This window comes from Bos taurus, chromosome 12 (genome assembly GCF_002263795.3).
Source record: "Bos taurus isolate L1 Dominette 01449 registration number 42190680 breed Hereford chromosome 12, ARS-UCD2.0, whole genome shotgun sequence".
Lineage (NCBI taxonomy): Eukaryota > Metazoa > Chordata > Mammalia > Artiodactyla > Bovidae > Bos > Bos taurus.
Window position 1 is genome coordinate 28,524,209 of NC_037339.1, and position 14,806 is coordinate 28,539,014.

Sequence of the window (14,806 nt, forward strand, 5' to 3'; positions counted from 1 at the left end):
AGTGTCTTTTCATTTAGGGGTGAACACCAGACCAGGTCGATGCCTATTTTAGCCGAAGTTGGTATTTCTAAACAACGTCCCGCCTCCAATCTAAGAACTACTTCCGGCCTTCGCCTTTTGTCCTCAGCGCGTATGTGAAGCAATGCATTCTGGGAGACGTTGTGATTTCCAGGCTGGGTGTGAATTCCGGACTTCGTTTCCCACAATGCCTTGGCGCGAATTCGTAATTCCTGCCGGGGTAACTGTGAGGTGGTCGCCATCTTGCGTACGGAGTCGCGGCTTGTTTCTCGGCTCCTGAGGTCCCGGCTTTCAGTCCCACCCGGTATCTGTTTGGGGAAGGTCTCTGCGGTTCTTTCACCTACTGTTTTGAGGTCAATGCAGAACTGTGGTATAAGGTGAGTAAACAGACCATTTTAAGCGAGGTGGGGTTGTGGTGGGGAGGTTTTTCAGTTTCTTTCTTCTTCCTTAAGTGGCTTGGCTTCTCGCCGGCGCTTGACTGAACCCTTTAGGTTAGCTGTATACAGAAGCCGGGAGTGAACCTTTGGGTCTCGGAGCTCTTTGGAATTCCTAGATAGAACCTGAACGTGTCTCCTTTGGGACAGAAAAATTGGGTGAAGCGCTTTTGCCCGGGCTGCCTTGTTTGGAGGTCAGGAGGCCTTAGGGTTCAAGTTGTGTATAGGCCTCTCTCCTTTCTCTTCCCTGGGTCTTTTCTGCTGTTTATAGTGAGGAAATGAGAAGCTGAGAAGCGGCCTAGGAGGGGCCTGTTTCTGGGAGGTTGGCGTTCTCTTCAGGTGTATTTTCTTTCAGTCCCCTTGGGGCCGTCTTGTCCCACTCGTGTTTTTGCCCTTTCCTTTTGCTCTCGTGTTAGAGAAAGGAAGACCAGAGAGCGGGCGGAATGAAGTATTGACCAAAACAGGCTTTTGAATTGTACTGTTGAGGGTCCCCCAAAATTTTCAGGGGAAGCAGAGTTTATTTATCTACGAGATGTACGAACCATCTGGAAAAGATGAGGGCTTTGATTTGGGGAGTTGCCAGATTTCTAAACATCACGTATTTCTGTCATTCTCAGGACAACTTAAGTTACTGTTTTTTTCTTTAAAATCAATGTAATCCACACACTTGGGGACACTTTTACTCTCCTCGCAAGAATAGGGCCTATAAAGACTGACATTTCAGTTAATCTGACGTTTGATTGCTAACACTTGTGGTTGTGTGAGGTTTGCTAAGGACCTAGTGGTTTTAAACAGGAAGACATTTATGATACAGTTTATTACAACCAGTTTGGATCTTTGTCATTTTGGTTGGCACACTTACTGTCCTTTTTAGTACACGATTGTATATCTGTGTCATTGAAATGTGTATTACTGATTGAGCTTTCCAAGCTTGCTTTAGTTTTTGCTTAGGTTCTCGAATTCAGAAATACATGAGTTAGATTAAATAGGAGATATAACTTTCTTTAAAAAAGGATGTTTATTTACCTTCAGTGAAACTCCTGCTTTAAATCACAATGTCATAACAGTAGTACGGGATTATAAAATTACAACTTTAAAATTTTCGTGTTTTGTGAAAATGGTTTTTAAATGCTTATATCAATTGTTTTCTTCTGTTGTTTCTGAGGAAATTTTTGTTTAGGTTTTTAAAGTATTAGTTGTGTGATTTTCTCCTCAGATGCCTTATGGTGAAGTTGAAACTAAATCCATGGGACGTGAAGAAGAACTACTAAGTGAACCATGCTCCAAGAAATTGAAGTCTACTGAAGAGGCATATGTTTTCCCCTATCATGGTAGTGGTAATTTTTACAGAAAGCAAGAGAAAACTGGAAGTGATTGGACCCCTGTAACCATCACTAATGTTAGAGGACATAGTTATCTTCAGGAGGACAAAACCCAAACTACAGATTTGCTGAAACCTGAGCATGATGGGATGCCTAGTGACAGACCGGATGTTATTGAGTCTGTTGATTCACAAGTTGTACAGGATATACATCCTCCATTGGTATCCACAGATGATGAGATATATAGCACAAGTAAAGCATTTATAGGACCCATTTACAAACCCCCTGAGGAAAAAAAATGTAATGACGGGAGGAATCAAGCAGACACTATCAATGGTAGAGACGGCAAAAATGGTAGAGACGGCAAAAGAAAACAAAACAAACAGAAATTTAACTCCAAAAAATCAGAGATTGACAATGAATTGTTCCAGTTTTACAAAGAAATTGAAGAGCTTGAAAATGAAAAAGATGATTCAGAAAGTAGTTGTAAGGAACCCGAACCCTCTGAGAAACAACTCATTGCATATTATCAGAACCCTAATAATGATCTGTTAAAATCTGAAGAAGAAAAGAAAAAATATCTTAGTAATGGCCTTCAACCACATTGTGGTTATCAACAGTGGGTGGGGAATGAGCCAGGTAAATATCCTTGTAATGGACAAATGATACCTACATTTTGTGATGATTCATTTACTTCCTTCAGGCCTGAGTGGCAAGCAATGGATTCTTTTGTAGTACCACAAGACCCTCATCTTCCCAGTTTTAACTATCACTTAAATATTGAAAGATTCAGTGTTCCACCAAATCCACCATCAAATATTTTCCATTCCCAGGATGACTTTGAGATGCAGAATGGATATTTTATAAATAGTTGTCATGCTAACTGGGATTGTTTGACTTTTGATGAGAACAATGAATATACTGACTGCAGTAGTGATCATCCCTCTAGAAATGACTACAGTGTGCAAGATGGGTATGCGAGTAATGGTTTCTGTGAAACCAGTGAAAGATACTGGAAAGATCCTTCTGTGGAGGAGTGTAATGGAACAGACAGGTTTATAAACCAGCAGTTTGAAGAGGAAAAGTTACATAAATTGCAGAAGTTACTTATTCTTTTAAGAGGTTTGCCTGGTTCTGGGAAAACGACATTGTCTCGGTAAGTAAAGGATACCAAGTGAATACTTGGTAATTTATTGCTTTAAGATCATGATAGTTGTAATCAATGGCAAATGCTTTTATGTGTCTTGTAAAAAATCTTTAATTTGTTATACTTGAGAATGGCATATGATGGTAAATATTTTAAAAGATGTTTTCTGATAGAGGAAAGGAGAATTGACATATATATTCTTATTAAGATCCTGTTAAGGACTTTAAAAATAGATTCACCATGTGAAATAATGGCTGTGATGAAAGCAAATGCTATTTGAGAACTGTGCTGCCCTTCAAGTCAGCTATTCAAGAAGAGTTGGATTCATAGGTAGAGAACTTGAGCTTTGACTCAGTTATTTCAGTTTGTGACCTTGGACAGGTTTCGCCGTTAATGAATAATACTTATTTTTCTGGAATTATGAGAAGCAATGAGATAACCCAAGGAGAGGAATTTTGAACTTGTTTTAAGAACTGTGTCGTGTTTGTACCATTGTTGATGGAGGGAACCTGTTTGCAGTTTCTTTAAGAGTTTGAAGTGAGCAATATCTGAAATTAGTGAAGTTAGAACTGATGATGTTTTATTGTGTGGTGAAATGTTTCAAATTCCTGTCTTTGTTTACATTTTTAAAATATTGATGCAGTCAAACACATTTGTGCAGCTATGAAAAGCAATACAGATTCTTTGTAGTTTATATAGGATGATTTCGAGGTTTATGCTAGATAAGAGGGAAAAGAGTTTATTTGATGTCTTTGTGTGATGATAAAAAAGTCAAGGAACTATTTTGTAAATGGTTTATATTTATTTGCAAGACAGTCTAAAAAACTTACACAGTATTTCTTCAGAAGCAAGAAATTAGAGAAAGATTTAAGTTATATAGACATTTCAAGCTAGATTGTAAACTGTTATTTTGTGAATGAATTTTAAGTCTGCATTTTGATTCCTTTTTAGTGAAAATTTTGTAGAGAAAATGATATTTCAACCCTTCTTTAGAAAGGATAGAAATTAGGAATGAAGTCTTAAAAACATGAGCGTTCTTCTAGATTTGGAATATCAGAAAAGAGATGGTTGGAAATTGGATGAATGCATCTTCTGGTGAGGACCTCTGGTATAGAATGCAAAAAGAAGGATTAGGTTTGGAACAACATATTGGAGTGTGTTGAAACTGAAAATGAATCAAGTGTAGTGGCAATTCAGTAGAAGTTCAAGGAGACGTAATTGTAGTGGGAGATGAGAGGTGATTATATTTAATATGTTGTTGTTCAGTCACTAAGTCATGTCTGACTCTTTGCGACCCCATGTATATTTCTTTATTTGAGAAATTAGGTGTAATAAGAATGGAAGTTACAGTCACAACTACCATTTATTTATGTTACTGTTTTTAGGTTATAGAGTACTTCCGTATATAACCATCTTGGGAGATGAATTAGCCTTTTCACTTTTTAGAAGCAGCAGAGGCTAATAAAAAATGAGTTCAGGTTCAAGGACTTGGGAGAAGTTGTAAAAACTGATAAGAGATCAAAGTGGGGATGTAAATGAGGGTGTGTATCTTACCTAATCCTTCACTTTAATATCTATCACATGGGTTGCTCTATACCTGACTCCTGGCTTTGAATAGCTTGGTTAAAGCAGCAGAAGTATCTCTTTAGGTCAGCACTTTTTTGAATGAAGTAGGAATGGTTATTTGGGATTGGATATGAAGCCACATATTCTCTAATGAGGAATGGTTTCATGTAGGATTTAGCTTTTCAAATGAGCTTTGAAAAAAGGAGTAAAGATTTGGAGGATCAGAGTTGAATTAATTTGGGGCACTAAATTAAAATATAACATTGTTTAGTATTGATATGTGGTAATGAGTTATAGTGAGTTAGATAAATTTCAAATTCTTTGGGGATAGTATTCAAGTCCCTTTCTTCCTTTAGTCCTTACCTACCTCTTTATCTTCATATCCTTGTGCACTTGAACTAGTACCCTGCCCTCCACTGCAGGAGACATAATATGTGTCCTTTCATTTTTCTCAGGATTTTACTTATTTAGAGGTTTTCTTACTTGCCTCCACTTTTGATGTTTTGGTTTCTCATCTCAACCCTCAAGACAGCATTATCTTTATTTACTGATAACTGACCTAAAAGCCAACTTGGTTACAAGTGGCAGACGCTTAGTGTTTACCACAACTTAATGAACAGATTTCGATGAAACCAGTCTTACATTAAGTTTGAATACAAGTACAGAGTTTAAATATTTACAAGTAAACCTGTGCAAACCAGTTCACACAACTTCTGTAAGTATGACAAGGTGCCAGCTCTTTATCCTCTTAGGTAAACTGACGGCCTTTTGATGAAAGGTTCATTTGAGGCAGAATTCAACAATATTCTAGAGATAGAATTTTGTTGCTGTTGCAGTTGGCAATCAGCCAAACTGAATCCTTTGATTCCATAATTGGTCTCAAGACCATTTAGGGATCAAGTTTGGGGTATCATTCTTAGGGGTGTGGGCTAAAGATTTTGCTAGATTCTTATACTGTGTTCTTGCAAGGAGGAGGCATAAATCGAAATTACTTCAGCAAATCCACATTCCTTTATGCTACAGATTTCACCAGAGTATTATCAGAAGCAGTAATTTCATCATATTAGCAAAATGTCTGGAGTTGATCAGGAGTAAAAGATAGTTGAAGTACTTGTCAGAAAGAGAAAGTCCTACTCTGCTGGCTTTGGTGATGAAGGGACCATGAGTCAAGATGGATATGTAGGTTGCTTTTAAAGGAATGCTAGTCTGACCACAACTGATATTAACCTAATGAAACTGATTTCAGACTTCTGACTTTCAGAACAGTCGGATAATAAACCTGTGTTGTTTTTAGCCACCAAGTTTGTGATAATTTGTTATAGCAGCTATAGAACACAACAGTTTGAAGAGAGGAAGAGATTTCATTTTTCCTTCCTTCTGTTGGAAAAGCTCTTAGTTTAAACTCCAGAGGAAGGATTGACTTTTTCTTATGTAGAGTAATTTTCTTCTTTCAAGGAGTATTTGGAGAATGAAGTGTCCCAGTAGTCTTGGGCCAGAGGATATGCAAGGCCACTCAGTACATAAGGAGGTAAAGAATTCATGCAGTATCAGTTTTACTCAGAGGTTTTTTTTTTTAATCACTTCTGTTTTTAAATATATATGATGTGTTATAGAAAACATATAGTTTTTAGAAATTAAAAAAAATAAAGCAGGAAAATTACAGTGATTCTATATATAGTAGACCATTTTGGGGAGTAGGACTCTCAAAATGACGCTTAAAGAATACAGCTCATTTGTTACTCAAGTGAAAGAGTGTAAGTACAGAGTAAATTTTTTATCTATGGTTGTGTTACAAAGTTCCCTGAAGCTGACTTGTTAAAGCAATAAACATTTATTGTCTCACAGTTTCTGAAAGACAGGAATCTGGATGCCTCTTGTTCAAGGTCTCCAATGATGCTGTGATCACCATGTTGCTTTGGGCTGTGTTTTGGTCTGAAGGCTTGTCTTGGGGGAAGACCGGCATGGAATCTCGCTCAGAATTGTTGACAAGACTCATTTCCTTGTGAGCTGTTGGATTGAAGGCCTCAGTTTCTTGCTATCTGTAGGCTGTAAGGTCCCCTCAGTTGAGGGGATTATCCAAGGGTGTGGACGCCAGGAGGCAGGGATGTTATGAGCTATTGGTTTTGGCTCTTCCACCATTGTTTATGTGATTTTGGTGGCCTGATTTCAGAAATTATTTTCATTTCTGAATTTGTTTAATACCACATTGTCAAGGTTGTTGTGAGGATTAAATGGAATCATAAAGGTATATATATAAAATGCTTGGCACATACTAGGTCCTCAGAAAGATAGCTATTTTGAAAAAATACGAATCAAGTGGCCAGTGGGACCACATCTGAAGTTTTTATTGTATACTTGATTTCTCAAAAGTCTCAATTTTGGCATTCTGAGAATCCATTTTAGTACCTGTCGTAACTTGGGAGGGTTCTAATAGAATCTAAGAATTTTGAAAATACTGATAGTCTTAAATAATTTACTTTTGGTTCAGATGGTTGATATGACATTAGATATATCTAGATTGATAAAGGTATTTTTGAGATAATTCAGGGAATTTTGAAACGATGCATGAGCAGTCTAGGAGGAAAAAGTCTCCCCAAGCTAAAATTATTTGCTGTTGTTATGATTTATACACCTAAGATATTCTTCATTGAGATTTGCTCATGTTTGATGTTGACATGGGTTAATGATATAAATTGATTTACTATCCCTTCCCTCCCCACTTTTTTTTTTTTTGGGAGGAGGTTAAGCATTTCTTGGGTACAGAAGATCCTATACTCTTGTAGTACGGTATTATTAAACCTAGAGGATCACCTGCTAGTAAAGTAGTAGAACAGATGGGGGGAAAAAAAAGAAACATATATGTTATCTAGGAAAGATAGTATCAGGTTTCTGGTACTTTGAAACATAACTAGGTATCATCTAGTTGGTTATGATCAAAATATTTTTAGACAATTGAGCTTTGGTTTGGAATGCTAATATTGTGGCATTTTTTATCACTTATAAACAAATAGGATGCCAAATGTGTTAGATGGTATATTTTGGGAAAATCATGGCCAGTTAAAAGAGAAATCTAGCTTTATCCTCAAACAATTTAAACCATTTACTTTTTTTTAAGATTTATTTTTTAATTGAAGGATAATTGCTTTACAGAGTTGTGTTGGTTTCTGCCAACTTCAACATGATAAACCATTTACTTTGGTTTGTTTAAAGTAATTTGAATCAGAATTCTATAAGTGGAAGTATACAGTACATTTTTTACATTTATATATGATTTTATTTTTGTATAAAATATATGCAGTTTTATCTGAGGAGAGGAGAGATGTTTGTTTTAATAGTTGAAATTCTTTGTTACTTTTATTAGGAAGTATTCTTGAATCATCCCAGGACAATATCATCCCTCCCACCACCTTCTACTCCCTTCCCCTTCTCAAAAAGAGATTATAGAATTACATATGCTCAGTTGCTTCAGTCCGCTCCATGAACTGTGACCTGCCAGAGGGACAGAATCCCTCTGTCCATGGGATTCTCCAGGCATGAATACTGGAGTGGGTTGCCTTGCCCTCCTCCAGAGGATCTTCCTGACCCAGGGATGGAACCCACATCTCTTAAGTCTCCTGCATTGGCAGGTGACCTTTACCACTAGCGCCACCTCGGAAGCCCAATACAATGATAATCCAACTGCCTAATGGTTGAAGGAGGGGAGATAAAGTGAAAGTCGCCTCAGTTGTGTCTGACTCTTTGTGACTCCATGGTCTGTACAGTCCATGGAATCCAGGCCAGAATACTGGAGTGGGTAGCCTATCCCTTCTCCAGGTGATCTTCATGACCCAGGAATCAACCAGGGTCTCCTGCATTGCAGGCGGATTTTTTGTTATTGTTGGATCCAAATTGTTCCTACTGTGTTTTCCCTTTTCTCAGCACATCTCTAATCTCTTTCATGAGTCGCTGGTTATGGGAATTCTCTTACACTGAACACTTGTCAATCTCTCTGTGCTTAGGAGTTAAAGGTGGTAAATCGTGAGAACAGACCTTGATTACCACTGACTTGTTCTGAGAGTGTGTTCTTTGTTCAGTATTTAGTAGTTAATTTCATTTAGTAATTTAATCTCTTAAAAGTTAAAAACATGATTATACTCTGGAGGATCATTGACTGTTTCACAGCCTTAAACCACAAGTCTCACTTTCAGGTCATGCATGTTTGTGCTTTATAGAAATAGTGTATCAAAGCTGTCAAAACTTATCTTTATCCAAATGTAGTTTTCCCCAGATGAATTGCTTCCTTAAGCTTGCTTGTCTTAGGTTACCTATTGTGTTAAATTTAGGCAATTTTAGACACCAAATACAAATTCACTAAAGTTAAAACATGGAAAGTTGACATCATTTTGAATTGAAGAATGTTTTTAAAAGTTGCAATATAAAAAGAAAAAAGTTGCAATATAGAAGCCACTTTAAATAGTTTTTATTACTGGCTATTATTATGTAGATTTAAGTGTGAAGTGATATTTGGAATCTGAAAGCTTTTAAAGGTTCAACTCTTGTGCTGTTCTGCCTCCAATATATTAACAAATATGTACCAGCTATTCATTTAATAATCTTTCCTATGTGGCTTATTTCTGATGGTTATAGATTTTATAAATGGCACCTTTATGATTTCTTTTATTAACAGAATTCTGCTTGGTCAGAGTCGTGATGGCATTGTGTTCAGCACTGATGACTATTTTCACCATCAAGATGGGTACAGGTATAATGTTAATCAACTTGGTGATGCCCATGACTGGAACCAGAACAGAGGTTTGTTTTGGGCCAAGTCTCCTGGGATAGAATATTTGACTAGGAGTCACAATACCTGAATTTTTATTCTTGACTTTTTTTCTTTTTACCAACTGGATGACTTTGACAAGCCATCGAAAGAGCTTTGAGACCCAGTTTTTCATCTCTTAGAAGCAGTGATAATCATACTTACTCTACCTGATTGAGGTGAAAATCAGAGAATGTAGTTAGAATATTTTTTAAACTGTAGATAGTGTACATAAGCCAGTACAATAAAAGTATAGGATGTTTTGATATAGTGCTTTATACCTCATGAACAAATTCAGAAAACCTCTGATACTACCTCATGAACAAATTCAGAAAACTTTGATATTTTTGTAATGTGTTACCAAAAGTTATTTCCTCGAATAATGCTAATATTTTCTAAGGCTTAATGTCCATGAATATTAAACATTTTTTTCACTGATACAAAAAAGTTACTTAATACACTTTTTAGAGGCACATGGGTCAAATTTGCTTTAATTTCGGAATAGTAATTATTAACCTTGGCTGAACATTTGAATCACTTGGGGATTTTTTTTTTTTTTTAAACTCATGCCCAAGTATTAGCCTCAGAGATTCTGGTTTAGTTAGTCTGATGTCCTTGTGTGCTCATTCACTTCAGTCATGTCCAATTCTTTACAACCCTGTGGACTTCCAGGCTCCTCTGCCCATGGAAGGATTCTCCAGGCAAGAATGCTGGAGTGGGTTGAGATGTCCTTCTTCAGAGATCTTCCTGACTCAGGGATCGAGCCTGCGTCTTCCCAGGCTCCTGCATTGCAGGTGGATTCTTCAACCACTAAGCCATTGGGGAAGCCCCTAGTTGGTCTGGAGTGGATCTAAATATTAGTGTTTTGTTTGTTGTTTTTTTTTTAAGTTTCCTGGATATTCTAATGTTACAATCAGAATGGAAAACTATTAATCTAGAACTGTGTAGGTACATGCTTACACTATAATCTGATTTCTTTTTTAAAAGATTAAGAATGCATTGATGATGAAACATTATTTAAACCTGGAGTAGAGCGATTACAGTGAACAGCCTATTTGCTTCCTTGTGGTAGTCATTTAACTTGTAGGATTTATTTGGTTCAACCTTTTTTTCTTTGTAAGTAAACGGTTGTCCCATTTTTAGTGATGCTAAGATCAGTAGCTTCAGAAGAACAGTCTGCTCCCTGGTTTATTCAAGAATGTTTCCTTAATCAGTTATTTCATTAAAGTTGCAAAATGATTTTTCTAGGTCTGTCATTCCTTCTGTGTTCAGTGGCTAGAATTCTTCTGTAATGAGGAACGTCCTCTTACCTAGAACTAGCAACTAGTGTTACCCTGAAGTACAGTATGTACAGGAAAAAGCAGCATAAATGCTTTTCTTTCTAATTCTCACTTTTCAAAGCAAGGAATTTCAGTGAGGATATTTTTGAATAAAAAGTTTAAATGTCAGATAAGTTTGATTTTAAGACTATTTTCTAGTATTGATTCTAGGATTTCTCCAAATATTTATTTTAGAAAAAAATTTTTTTAAATTAATTCTTTTTTATTTTTTAAACTGCTGCAGTGTTACTACCCAAGTCAAATAAGGATCATACTGGCAGTTCCCAAAAATGCTTAGAGTTATTGGCCCAGAGTTAAGAGGAACAGAAGTAGATGATAAGGGGAATGAGGCAGTATATCTTTGGTGAACTGGAAAGTTTGTGTGGGACATTTTTTTTCTTTCTGCAATACTAGACTATTTTATTAAAATGTTTGTGCCGTGTGACTTATACTTGCTGAACATATTGGTGTCTAGATAAACAACTGGTTTTATTAGTATAGTAAGTGTGGACTTTTCCAAGGTAATTTTTAACCCTTTCAAGGTAATGATAACTGGCAATTGCTGGACATTTTGAAAGTTGTGAGCATTACGTTTAATTTACACACATTTATTGAATACTTTTAAGTGCCAGTCATTATTCTGGGAATATCAGTCTGCCTCATGTTTATTAGAAGAATCTAAATTCACCTTTAACTGCTTATAAATTTAAAATATCTCTAAGATGTCGTTATTCTCTTTCTTAGAGTATGGTGGTTAATTTGTTTGAGAAAATGACTCTCTTTATTTGAGTATTCAGACATTGTTTTCTTAGGACCTTTATTTTCCTGGAGTGCACTGGAATGTGGTATTGGACGATAATTATTCATGGAAAGAGAATAATATCTCCATTCCTGCAAATCAGATATTTATTTGGTTAATAAGCTCCTTTTGTAGAACTTGACTCCTTAGAGGTGTAAGCCTGTCTATCAGACATTAGGAGAATTACTTTAATATTTTTTTTTAAAATGAAAGTATGATCACTGTTTGGGGTGAAGCAGTGGGAATTGATAGCATCTTGGTATCCTGTTTGTGACCCAAGTTGTAACTTTCTTTTAATATTTAGAGACGTCGTCTCCCAAATATGTATTTACATTCCACATTAGTCATTATTACTTAGCTTTTAAAATTCTATCTTCCCTTAGACATCTGTATAAATGTTTTCATTATGTGAAACTTAGTGGTTTGAATTCTAAATCCCAGCAAAACTTACATATCATTGCATTTTGCCTCAGCCTTTTAAATTTTATAGTGGGGAGAAGGAAATGGCAACCCATTCTAGTATTCTTGCCTGGGAAATCCCATGTACAGAGGAGCCTGGCAGGCTATAGTCCATGGGGTCTCAAAAGAGTTGGACATGACTTAGCCACTAAACAACAACAACCATCCATCCATAGCCCCACCTGTTAGAGGTAATTTGTGTTACTCTTTTGGAGTGATGCTAAATGACCTGTTTGTTAACATGTAAATTCAAAGCACTAACTGATTTGCTCTTGGAGCATCTGAAGCTTCCAATATGAGGAATTCTCAGGTTTCTCTAGGAAGAGGCATGATACATGAATCTGGAACAACAGCCAAGTCAAGAGGTCCCCCGAGGGCCAAGGTCAGAGAGGTCAGAACCATGAGAGGGTGATCCTTGAGCAGACGCCCAGGATGGAGAGAGAGCCAAAGGGTGGACACCACCCCTCCTCCAGCTATGGCCACTGCAGGAAGGTTTCTGAGAGTCACAGGTCCACTAGCCTCCTCCCCATCCAAGTGACTGCTCTTCTACAGCTTTCTGTGAGAACAGTCTTAAATGGAGTCTCTCTCATAAATGATGGAACTCTGTAAAATAAAATAAATTTTATAGTGGGCTCTTAATTGTCTTGCCTGTCATTAACAGGAATCGCTATGAAATAGTTCTCACCTCATACTGGAATCAATAGCTAGAGACAGGGAGATATAGTTTGAAAAGTTCTGTTTAGCTCAGCTCCCAATTTCAGAAATCATTGTCCTAAGAAATATCCACAAAGTCAGTTGAACTTTGGAATTTAGCTGCTTAGGATGTGAGTAGTGATAAATCCATAGCACTTTTTTTTTTTTTTTTTTTTTACCTAAGTCTCTTATTTCGAAAGAATTACTGGGAATTTTACCTATAGAAGACAACTTTTGGTGTCTTAGTAACTTTTCTCATCTTTATAGTTTGCCCAAAATGAAATCAGTTACATATTATCTTGTAAATTGCCATTTTCTGTTAAAAGTCTCCATCGTTCCATATCATTAAATGTTTGTCTCTTTTCATACTCAGACCATATTCACATGTAACTTGTCCCTACATTTTCTGTAAATGAAAGCTCTAGACTGAAGTCTTCATTAGCTGTAAGTTCAACAGAATATTTCCCCTAAAATGTCCTTTACAGCTAGTTTTTCAAAACCAGCATTTGGTCTGAAGAAAACCCATTACATATGTTTATGTCTCTTAATTCCACTTAATCTAGCAGAGTCCTTTTATTTCCATGCACTGACTCTAGAGATTGCACAGTTTTGTTTTTAAGTACAAGGATGTAGAAAATTGCTTAATGAATGTTTAAATTTTATTTTATATATTTTTATCTAATCATTCTGTTTTTTGCTTTTTAAATTTATTTTTTATTTCAGCAAAGCAAGCTATCAATCAGGGGAGATCGCCAGTCATAATAGACAACACTAATACACAAGCTTGGGAAATGAAACCATATGTGGAAATGGTAAATATGAGATATGAGAGAGTTTTTCTATTCTTTTCAGCTTTTTTCATATTCTGAAATTTCAGTTACTTTGATGTTTACTATTAAAACATTTGTCCTTGTTCTCTAAAGAGGTGTGTCCATTTGCTTAATTTTTTAAAAATTGAGAATGGTGCTTATTAAGCAGTATGTTCATCTTGTTAGTTTTGCCTGGACTTGAGAATAGTGATTGGAATTTGACTGTTAAGTAGCCTTAAAATTTTTATAAACCATATTATTTTAAAGATAAATTTGTCTTGGTTGAGCAAATTGAGAAGTATTGTCTAAGTGAAATTTGTATCTGTCTTCCATCTTTTTACTTTAAGAAGTGTTCTCTGGGTTTTTGTTTTCTTCTTTTCTTTTGTGTAGGCCATAGGAAAAGGATACAGAGTAGAGTTTCATGAACCTGAAACTTGGTGGAAATTTGATCCTGAAGAATTAGAAAAGTAAGGCACTCAAAAAATTTTTAATCTCATCTTTTTTTTTTTCTTTCTTCTTTTCATGATCAGTTTCTTTACTAGCTTTTGTTTGTTAAATCTTTGATACCTATGAATAGGACTATTACTACTACTACTCACTTTCTATTAAGAGGAGCATTGGCTTAAATGCAGCTTGTTTGAGGCTCTTTGCAGTATTAAATTTCCTTAAATGTTCTTTGTTAAGTGTGTTTGTCACTTCTTCTTACGTGACTTCCTGCATTGGTTCCCAGTTTATTGAATGCTAGTGGAGATCCAGAAAACAGAGAAAAACTAGGACTTTCCCTTCAGCTTTTTTGCTAGGCCACTTCTCTGCGTTGCCTTTCCAACTTCATCTCTTTCCCATTTTAGATCCCATCAGCTTTTTACCTGATGCTTTTCTCTGCAACGTATCCATTATCCGATAGCCAAGATCCAGGGAATCAGTGTGTTTAAGAATTCAGATTTTTTTTTTTTTTTTCAATTTTAGAAAGGTAATACAGAGCCTGTATCTAATTGTTAGCACTCCTAGCAAGATTTTGGGGCAGCATGGCATAATCAAACATCTCAGTGTTTCTGCAGCAGATTGTGAATGATCAGTCTATTCAGTTGAGAAAAATTTACATGGTTTAATGTTCGGAGTAGATCATGCTGCCATATGAGTACAGGCATGGTTAGACTTTGCTTCTTTATGAGTCAACAGAAAACTGAATTTTCAGAGTATTTTAGATTTCAGGATTTGTGAGGGATTGTGGTCTTGTATTATTTTCAACCCTGATCTTCCATTTGTGTTTACCTTTATCCATTTTCCCTGGTTTTCCTGACAGTAAATCATTTTTCATTTCTTCATTTTCACTCCTCCCACCCCATCTTGGGTGACAACTTTTAACTCACATACCTTACAGTTTACCCATTAAAAGTGTACAATTCAATGGTTTTCAGTATACTCACAGAGTTACACAACCA

At 36.2% G+C, this 14,806-nt stretch overlaps 1 protein-coding gene across 6 annotated transcripts in view; it reads left to right on the forward strand.

Annotated features, from left to right (window-relative positions):
• Positions 1–255: 255 nt before the first annotated feature.
• The window catches only part of N4BP2L2 (NEDD4 binding protein 2 like 2), a 33,760-nt gene continuing 19,209 nt past the window's right edge, over positions 256–14,806 (forward strand). For 2 of the 6 annotated variants that reach the window (XM_059892165.1, XM_002691756.6), the window contains exons 1-5: positions 256–395; positions 1,669–2,930; positions 9,154–9,278; positions 13,279–13,367; positions 13,755–13,831. In XM_059892165.1, the coding sequence (XP_059748148.1) occupies positions 1,669–2,930; positions 9,154–9,278; positions 13,279–13,367; positions 13,755–13,831 (1,553 nt within the window). In that variant the 5' untranslated portion in view covers positions 256–395. Of the gene's footprint in view, positions 396–1,668; positions 2,931–9,153; positions 9,279–13,278; positions 13,368–13,754; positions 13,832–14,806 lie in introns of those variants that run through there. The other 4 variants (XM_059892166.1, XM_025000229.2, XM_059892167.1 and 1 more) reach the window with 4 other exon arrangements.